Raw genomic sequence first — 10,671 nt, 5'->3', positions numbered from 1 at the left:
AGAAGACGAAATACCAAAACAATTGCAGAGACATAACAGAAATACCAAATTGCAGAAGCTAATAACAAATTGCAGAAGCTGAAGGACAGTCCAAATACTAGATTTTGCAGAAGCGGAAGACAAAATATCACTCCAATTTTTATTTTTTTTGCAGAAACTTAACTCAAATACCAAATTGCAGAAACTGAAGAGAAGACGAAATACCAAAATAATTGCAGAGGCAGAACAAAAATACCAAATTGCAGAAGCTGAAGAGAAGACGAAATACCAAAACAATTGCAGAGGCAGAACAGAAATACCAAATTACAGAAGCTGAAGAATCTAAAATAAAGTTTCAGATATTAATTCTTTAGCCGCAAGCACAAAACTTGATCTTCATCCTCCATCTTTTAATAGGTCAAACAACCTATGTCTGATGTTTTGAAAAATGAATATGAAGTTAAGCTTCAAAGGAATATTGCATTGAGCGTGCTGAAACATCCTACAGGGAATGAAGTGGATGATGATAACGATTTTGATACGAGCAGTGGCTCTGACATTGGTGAACATGATTTCTATAAGGGCAGTGAGTTCCATAAAATTAACAAGCCAAGGGTTCGATCAACTAGGCTATAATACCATGTTAAAGTAATTCAGATCAAACATAAAAGGAGGCTAGAATTCTCAATGATATATGTATTATGAGTGCTTAAGTTAACTTAAATACAAAGAAATTCTATATAGGTTAAACTGAAAATATTATTTTATCCTTAATAAATAAAATTAGATAAATATTACTTAACGGGATATATATATATATGATAAGTGACTGTTATTCTTTCGATTAGAAGTGAAATGGAAGGCAGCCATTTTTTCTTTCACCATCAATTCTCCGTGGTGTATTATTGTTGTCTATCAAGACTCACATGGCAATAAATAGCAGTGGTTATGCGGGTCGGATAACCTACGGGTAGAGCCATGTCATGACGCCAACCACTACCAGGAGTCATGGAAAAATACATAGTTCATATTTGAGAAAGATGCCTTAGCATGTCTGGGCGTGGCCTACATATAACTTTCAGTGGTTTTGCCTTCGGAACGGTGAACCCGGACGCCTCAGTCATGTCCACCATTTTATCATCAATTTTCTGCCACTCGAAACATTGAAGGAGCGAGCCCAATGCTAATCCCATCACTCTCAGGGCCATGCCTTCTCCAGGACAGCTTCTCCTTCCATACCCAAAAGGCATCAACTTAAACCCATCTCTAGCCACCTCTGGATTGTCAAACCTCTCAGGTCTGAAATTTGCTGGGTCTGGCCAGATTTTAGGGTCATTTTGAATGGCCCACGCATTTACAAACAGCATCGTGCCACGTGGAATGCGGAATCCTCCAACCAGGCATTCTTCTGATGACTCATGAGGTACTAGCAACGGAGCTGCCGGGTACATCCGTAACGTTTCGTTGAGGATGCTGTGGAGGTAGGGAAGTTGGGCAAGATCAGCTTCATCCATCAAACGATCATGCCCAATCCGCTCGTCGATTTCTCTTTTAGCCTTCTCGAGGACTTCGGGATTGTTAAGCAAAAGTGACAGTGCCCATTCCATTGTAGCAGATGAAGTGTGTGTTCCTGCCAATAAGATCACCTACACACCAAACCAAAATATGGTAATTCCATAGATGATGCAAGCAGTGAAGATATGTTATTCTAGGTGGTGTCACTTGACACGGAAACAATTTCTAGCAGTGGAGGTATCTTACTGCTTGTAGAAATATCAAATAAAGATGATGCAAACCAAATCACCAGAGTGATCTCCCACACCCTTGTCAATTCAATACACCTTGGTTGCGTCTATGACTTGACTATTCGGATTCATAAAGTCTGCAATTGTGCATAGCCAGTTTCTTGACAAAAGCAAGATCCAAAGACAAAATATGTCACTTCTTCCCCGCAAAGTACTGGCGTCCCATACTATTTTACTTAATTCCATATCTATATAATTGGTGATAACTAAGATTTCATCCACTTAACATAAAAGAACAGTCTGCATATATTATGATATCGCAACTCCATTGATCATAAGAGTCAGTAAATCAAGAAACATGATTAAAGTTCTTACCACCACAAGCCCTTTGATGATATCGTCCGTGTAATACTCAGGTTCAGTTTCTTGCAGGGACAGCAGAACCTGAATCAAATTCCTTTTCTTTTCACCACAGCAATCACCCTCTAGTATTTTTCTCCGTTGCTCTTCTATCAAACACTGCAAGAAGCTATCCCTCTTTAGATTGCATTCTATCAATCTCTTCTCCATCTTTTTTGATTTAATCCACGGTATATAGTCTCCTATAATGGTTTTGCCACCTAGCAAGAAGCTTTCAGCATGAATTGCACGAAACCTTTTGGCTTCTTCCACATCAGAAACATTCTCTCCATAATATCTCTTTCCAGCTATCATCCGCATCACGATGTTCAGTGTCAGTTCGAAGAAAACTGTCCTCATATCTACGAACTGGTTCTGATTACGGAAGAGAACACAAACCATTGACTTCACCTCCTCCAGACGTATGGAAGAAAGCATTTGGAGGCGGTATGCAGACAAGACTTCAATAGAGACGATCTTCCTAAGGTTTCGCCAGTGGTCGCCATAGGGAGCCCAAACAAGGCTTGTGCTGTTGTAGGCGAGGTGCTTTGCAATGAGCAAGCGTGGGCGGTTTGCAAAGACAACATCATTTTTGGTAAAGCATTCTTCAGCTATCGAAGGGGATGAGACAACAAGTAGTCGACGAGATCCGAGTTGGAGCAAGATTACGGGGCCATGTTTATCGGAGATTTTTGATAGTGTCCTGTAAAGTGGCTTCTTCAGTAGGTAGAGATGGCCAATGATTGGTAGTGAAGGGAGTGGACTAGGTGGGAAGTTTCTTATCCTGTTGAGGAAGTGAGTAGATATGATATACAAGGCTAAAAACACCGGAACGTAGAGAAACAAGGTTGCCATGGATTTGTTAATGGCCACGGTCCTTGTTTTTGAGGAAGGTGTATTACTTCTATGTGTCTTGATGAGGCTATCTATATATGAATTACATGGTAACAGTGGTCAGCGTTTCTTATTGTGTTTGAAAACGATTCTTAATAAAATTAAAATTTTATTTTGTTTTAAATTGATTTATTTTTGATTTGTTTTATAGTATTGATGTTAAAAATAATTTTTAAAAAATAAAAAAAATATTATTTTAATGTATTTTAAAATGAAAAGCATTTTTAAAAACAATTATTATCATACCTTTAAATATATTTTTAAATTTTTAAAAAAATTATATTTTTTTGGAATTATATTAAATTAATATTTTTTTATAATTTTATTGTATTAATATTAAAAATAAAAAAAATAAATTTAAAAATATTTTAATATATTTTTAATAAACAAAGAAAGTCGTGTCTGCTTGTCTTATCTCATCGATTAAGAAAAGATAGTGCTATGGACGTCATGAGGTCAGTGCAAACGCATTAGTACATGCAAAGTTATTGCCGGTCACTGTCCAAGTTTCAGATTACAAATTCTGTGAATTGAAACAATTAATCCAAAGCTTTGAAGATTTTTTTTAATATTAAATCAACACCATTAAATATTTTTTTATAAAAAAATAGTTTTAATTGTTTCTATCAAATTATAAATTAGCTTATTAGTCGGCGCTCCATCTAATCTCATACCAGATCTTTTAAAATATATATAAAAAATAATGTTACAAGCATGAAGAATTTTTTTTGTTGACAGTATTATTAAAATTAGTTAAGCAGGTGAATCTTAAAAACTTCTGCTATTTTTATAACTTAAGTTTTTAATTAAATCATATAAAAGCACTTAAATCAATCGATTTTATAAGTCCAAATATAACATCAATAATCGATCAAAATATGGTCTAGTTTTACAAAAACACAAGATAACAACTTTTTTTAAAAAAATTAAAACAATGATAGATTGGATCGACTCTGATCCATTTGTAACCCTGGTCATAGACTCTATTAGCTTGTAAAGTCTATTTTCAACTAATTTAATATTAAATGATAAAATAAAAAATAAATTAAAAACAATCAAAAGCCCAAAAAATATTTGTCAACGGGTAAACTTGTCAAATTTATAAACCGGGTAACTTGGGTTAGTATCTCAAACTTGTGAATCGGGTTACGAATCACACTGGAACTATAAGTTGTTTTTTTAAGACTATTTTTTATGTAAATAAATGATAAAAAAAATGAATCAAACATTAGCCTACTACCGAGATTTTTTTTTAAGGCCGCTATAACTTTACAAAAAATGAAATAGAACTAATTATAAAGTTGAATTCTCAATAAATCCAATATCCAAAGATAAATTAGAAAAGGAATAACTAAAAAAGACTCCCAAAACTCGTTTGTTAGGTCAACCATCCAAAGCTATGAACAAGTTCATGAACTTTATAATTTTTAATAAAATGGTTTTTCTCGTAAACTATTTTTTTTAAAAAAAAACACTATACAAGGAAACAATAGATAATAAAAAAAGAGTCAGGTTCAATTAAAAAAAACACCGTATTAAATTTGTAAACTAGAACAACCTAGATTACCTTGGTAAAATCACAAACCACGTTGCCCTGTAAAGATGAAAAATAAAATGAATAAATTAGGAAGTCAAATTCTTAACCAGGAAGAAATCAACAAAAAAAATGAAAAAAAATAATAAAAAAAATTATGAATTACCATTGTAATTTACGATGTAATGGGTGTAAGCGAACAATAATTTCCCTACACCCTTTAATTTTTTTATTAATTGACATATTTAGTCGATGATGTCATACTAAGTCAACTCATATCCTTATTCAAACTACAAGTCAAGTTAGTAGATCAACGAGTTGACTTGTTAAATCAAAAAATTAATGAAACGTATCCTTATATTATTTCGAGATAATTTTTAAGTTATTTTCATAGGTAATTTTATTTTGAAGTGATTTAATTCTTTCTTTGTACTGTACTAGAAATTTTAAATAAGAATGTAATTCAATAATATATTTTCTCACACCAGTAGAATTCTTATTCCAGTAATCACAAAAGAAAAAAAACTTGCAGAGACTTTACATAATTCTTTGTCTAGATGGGACAAAATTTGATAAATAGAAAATGTAAATACATTTTAAAAGTTATTATTTTTATTTTTAAAAATTTAAGTTATTTTTTAGACTTGTATTTAGAGAAAATCATTAAAATTTCTCAAATATACTTAGTGGATGTCATGGGGGCGCGAGTGCCACGACGTCATCTGGCGACGACGGAGGCTACTTTTCATGCCTCCTGATGAGGGGTGTTGTGTGTTGGAAAATTTTTTTGATTTAATCATAAAATTATGATTAATGTTTTAGGAGTCGCCACCTAATATTATGATCACTAGGAATCTATGGTCTGCAAGAGTCTGAATAAGGGACTGGTTGTGCAAGGGGAAGACACATCACATCCAGTGCACCTTACCTAAGGCAAGCTGCATTGTTGTTTGATTGATTTTTCTAAGTTGGGTCCTATTTGTTGGTCTTTTATAAAGCTCAAGGTAGATCTATCTTCATGAGAGAGTCTCTACCTTATCGGCTTAAATTCTAACGGTTCTAAAGTCTTAATTTTAGCATCGCATTTATTTAAACCTTGTATCTTTAATACACGAGGGTGTATTTTATCGTGTAATTTTACACCCCACAAATATTAAAGTCCACATCTGAATCCTAGAAAAAAAATTGGGAAAAGATTTTTGATATTTTGATCAAATACTAATGGATGATCATAAACTAGTTATGATATCCATTTTTTTTATTTTCAAAACATGAAAATGATGCAATCTTTTAATGAAAACATGCTTGGAAAATTTTTAGAATTTGATTGTATGAAAACAAAATATATTTTTTTTGTTTTTTTGAAAAGGGAAATTGATTTAAAAGTTTTTGAGATTTGTTTTTGAAAATGTTTTGATTTTTTTTTGAAATATTTCAGAGAAAATCAGATATTTTAATACCAGATTTGTATTTTACAATGTAAATATACAACCCGATATTATGAAAAATTGGTAGAAAAATATTTGAAAAAATCACAATTTTTTTAAAATGATTTTTGAGTATTTTTTTTGTTTTTTTTAAAGAAATATATAATATTATATTATATATATTAAATAAATATTATTAAAACATATGGGCTGACCCGATCTCGTCCTAGAATATTTTCCTTTTTAATTTTTTGGGCTGGCTGGACCCAGCCCCGACATTTGGGCTGGGCCACCACTGGCCTGGCCTAGATGCAATGTTAATTATTTGCAGAACGTGAACAATGGTTCACATTTTGCACGCAACCGAAATGGCTGCAGAAAATGGAGGTTGGCGAAAGAGTGGCTCACTCGAAGCAGGAGTCTCGGGCGTGATCAAGAGGCTTAGTTAATGATCTCTGGGAGGAGCGGTGACCGGAGTCATCCACGAGGAGAAGATGAAGACTTCTGCAAAAGTGAGAGAGAGGAAGAAACGATGGTTGTTTCAGGCATGGAGGTGGTCAGCTTGTGGTTGGGATAGCTACCTGTGGTGAAGCAAGTGGTGGAGAAGCTAGTGGTGGCTGGAACGATAGAGAGAGAGAGAGAGGGAGAGAAAAACTACAGAAACAAGGGCAATGAGGCTGGTTTTTGGCCAATTTTGGACCCAAATGTTTCCTCTTTTACACCATGAAATGCAACCCTATTTATAGGAGGTGGAAGATGGACATTTTTGTCTTTAATGATGCCAAATTGTGGCCTTTGGTTTGGTTGGTAAGCATCCTAACCGTTGGTTTAAAGCGCGCACCTCGAACTACCAAATTTGACAGTTCAAGGCTGCCCGAGTTGTCTACTTCAGGTCAGTCATCGATGCAGTTTTCATGTTAATAGGCCTGAATGGATAATATTCGGGGATATAGGAATTTTAGATGGCCATTTTGGTGCTTACGTTGTCAATTTTGAGGGACATACGAGGCATTAAATGCACTTGCAACACTGCTACCCGGGCAGCGTTCGTAGGGAAGATGATGAACAGTGACCAGGCGACACCAGGCGACGCGTTGCCTAGTCTTTTTTTTTTATTCACAAACGGCACCGTTTTGGGTTAAATAAAGGAGTTTTGACTGATTTTCAATTTAGTCCTCCTGCAAAATTGTTTCAATGGTACCCCTAATTAAACCTAAACCTTTGATTTTGTGCAATTTAGCCGTTGCAGAAACTTCAATTGGAACCCCAAGCTTGCGCGCCTTTTACTGTGTAGTCCTTGGTCTCGGATTTATGCAATTCACCCATAATTGACCATTAAACTTTCAATTTCTTCAATTTGACCCTAGGATTTTGCAATTAAACCCCTATAGTTTGGTGCCTTTTACAGAATGGTCCTTGGCTGTGAATTTTATCAATTTAACCCCTAATTGATCTTAAAACTTTAATTTTCTTGCAATTTGGAACCTAATTTCAATCAATTAACTTGGTAAAAATTAAATTTGGTCTCTAAAAATTCAAATCTTCTCAATTAAACCCAAATTAGGCTCTCAAACTTAATTTTCACCAATTAAGCCCCAAATAAAATTAATTTGACCCATTTAAAGTATAATTAAGTCTTTGCACTTAATTAAATCCTTCAATTGGATCCAAATTAATTTTCAAACATAATTAAAATTCAATTTGGCCGATGATTAAATCAAATTGTTCTATTAAAAATTTAATTATGTCCTTGAAATTAATTTTTATGCAAATTCGTCAAATAATCATTTAATTTGACCTTCAATTTATATTATTTTTTCTATTTTTGGGCATAATGGGGAACAATTAGGCCTTAAATTTCTCAAAAAATTGCAGCTTGATTTCCCGGCCTGCTTTCTCTACGTTACCAGCCTTTATTATTATTATTTTTATTTTTATTTTGAAATTTTTTTGATATTTTGGGAATAACCTAGAATTGGGTTATGACAGCGGATATGAAAAGTATATTTTTAAATTGTTTTAAATAAATAATTTAACCTCAATTTATATAAAATCAATATATAAATTCATTCACAAATATTATTTACTATCGAGTAAAAAACAGTCAACGAAATGCGAGCTGCGACTCTTGCCTTATTGAACTTTAAGTTTGTTTGGAATTATGATTGCGGTTGTAGTTTAAAGTGGTTTTTGCTTAGAAATGTATTAAAATAATATTTGTTGTATTATTTAAAAATTAATTTTGAAATCAGTACATCAAAACAATCAAAAAATATATAAAAACTAATTTTCAACAAAAATAAAATTTAAATTTTTTAAAATATAGATTAGCCAATGTTTCCTAATAAGTTTGAAGGTGGAATGTATTGAAAATGAAGGCAGGTATTTGAAAGAATTGAGGAGTTATTTTTTAAAAATATTTTTTTATTTAAAAATATATTAAAATAATATATATTTTTATTTTTTAAAATTATATTTAATTTCGACACATCAAAACAATATAAAAATATAAAAAAATTATTTCTAAACAAAAAAAATCAAATTTCTTATAAATTTAAAATTGTTTATAAAACAAGACTTTAAATTACGGAAAGCAGTTGGGACGTAATTTTCAGACATGGAAAATGTGAAAAGGACATGGATTAATCTTACAAGTTAAGTACAACGTTGAAAGCTGCCAAATATACATGAATTTCATCATTTCATCATCAGAAAACGGAGACGAAGACCTGGTTAATTTCAATTTATTTGAATTTTTCACCTTTAAAACTCTCCATTAAAATTATTTATCAGTTAATCTAAATTTTTAGTAGGTTTAATCGAGTTTTTTTAATTTTAATTTTTTTAATATAGATAAATTCAAGCTTTGAATTAACTGATTTTCATGTCGGCATAGCGATGGAATCTAGTCTTGGTTTTATAACCATGTACGTTAAATTTTTTTTAAAAAAAACAAGACAAATTCAACTAGTGAATAACTACAGTTGGAAAGGCAAGGTTTCCCTCCTTTTTTTTAATCATAAATTAAAGACAGATAAATTTTAATTCTGTAAATTTTCTAGGTGGGCCTTTTCTACGTATATTTTATTGAAAAGGAAGGGCACTCAAGAACAGCTATACGGCTACAGAAAGGCAGAAGCATCGCAGAAAGGCATGTCAGTGTCGCCATTCTCCACAAGTCTCGACATACTAGAGCAGGTGCTATCAGCTCCCTATCTGCTAGATTAGCAAAATTCATTTGTCCAAAATAACAAGACAAATTCAATTAATAAACAACTATCGTACACCAGGGCCTGTAGCCCAGCGGGGAGAGGCAAGATTTTCTTGTTTTTATCACTTAGAATTTGAATTTTAGTATGTATACCTGTTATTTTTATGATGTTTTATTAGGTTTATAAGATATTTAATGAATTTAAAAATTAATTGTGGTGTGTATAAGTTAGCTCAGACATCCCGCATTACTAAAAAAATAAAATAAATAAAAATAAAAATAAACAACTATGGTAGCAAAGAGACTGTCAACAAACGACAGGAGCAAAGGTTCCCCTACTCTCTTTCATGTATAATAAAAAACTTAACCCCAGTTCGGTAATGCCCGTCCAAACCGACCAAAATTTAAAGATTTTTTTATCTAAACAAATATATATTTTTTTGAATATTTTAATCTATCAATGTTAAAAATAAAATTTTCAAAATAATATATATATATATATTTTTAATATATTTATAAAAAAAACTTCCAAAAATAATTATTATCATACATGAATTAAAAGAAATTTAGTACCTTATAATAATGATTGGGCATTTGGTCGATTCGAATCCGCTTCTTACTCTCATGTCCAGTTGTTCATTTCAAGTTTCTCTGCCAGTCTGCTCGGCTTTTAATTACCCTCGAAAAAGTTTATCACCAATTCAACTATGTTTTTAAAAATTCTTAAATTTTTAAATTTTAAATTATTTTTTTGAATTTTTTTTATTTTGATATATTGATATCAAAAATAAATTTTAAAAAATAAAAAAAATATTATTTTCACATAAAAAATGCCTATAACACTCTTAAACATGCTTTTAAATTTTTTGCCTACCACCACGCTGTCCCTTACTGTTTGAGACATTTGGATAATTTTGGATGGTCCAGGAAGAGTGAGATTTCCCAACTTCCAGCTTCCGCCCAAACAGGCTCATTTATGCGGCTGGAAGTCTACTTTGCTACTAGCAAATAAGGGAGCATATAACTACAAGGCCCAACTCAAGAAATTGAAAAACTATATTGGGCCACTGTTTCTCCACAGGCCCATATACAAAATGCATTTATACGCTAGTGAAAATCCCCCCTTTTATACGCGGGCACCATGTAGCGAACTCATTACTAGAAAATATATATATATAAAAAAAACAACAGGAAAAAATATTGTATCATTATTTATTAATAAAAATCATGATAAAAAGACTTGGTAGTGATTTTTGATGGAATACAAAAGGTAAAAAAAAATTTATTCGCAATTCTGTTAAATGACTGACGTGTCAAGTTTATGATAAAATTGAGTTTCCCTCTTTTCCTTTTTCTTTATGTAGCATAAAAAACTAAAAGGCAAACCGTATATCAAGAAAGCATTTGCTTTCAAGAGGGTTTGTCCAGAGGTAAGGGATTAACAAAGACCATTACAGTGTCCTCCATCAGAAATAGGTTCCT

The 10,671-nt window shown here is 32.1% G+C and overlaps 1 protein-coding gene across 1 annotated transcript; it reads right to left on the bottom strand.

Annotated features, from left to right (window-relative positions):
• Positions 1-988: 988 nt before the first annotated feature.
• Positions 989-3,038, bottom strand: LOC133682668 (cytochrome P450 81Q32-like). Its single transcript, XM_062106131.1, has 2 exons — positions 2,100-3,038; positions 989-1,625 (listed from the first exon to the last, which is right to left on the bottom strand). Exons 1-2 carry the CDS (start codon positions 2,976-2,978, stop codon positions 1,005-1,007), a joined length of 1,500 nt encoding a protein of 499 aa, XP_061962115.1. The 5' UTR covers positions 2,979-3,038; the 3' UTR covers positions 989-1,004.
• Positions 3,039-10,671: the final 7,633 nt, after the last annotated feature.

Source organism: Populus nigra, chromosome 2 (assembly GCF_951802175.1).
Source record: "Populus nigra chromosome 2, ddPopNigr1.1, whole genome shotgun sequence".
NCBI classification, from domain to species: Eukaryota; Viridiplantae; Streptophyta; class Magnoliopsida; order Malpighiales; family Salicaceae; genus Populus; species Populus nigra.
The sequence above is the reverse complement of the archived record's forward strand: the minus strand, read 5'-3'. Positions and strand labels throughout refer to the sequence as shown.

What these genes read in the sequence shown, in the direction of transcription:
- LOC133682668 (XM_062106131.1), bottom strand. Translation starts at nt 2,978, where the DNA reads ATGGCAACCTTGTTTCTCTACGTTCCGGTGTTTTTAGCCTTGTATATC. An exon ending in TCATCAAAGGGCTTGTGGTG is followed by an intron (nt 1,626 to 2,099) that starts GTAAGAACTTTA and finishes TTTGGTGTGTAG; the next exon opens with GTGATCTTATTGGCAGGAAC.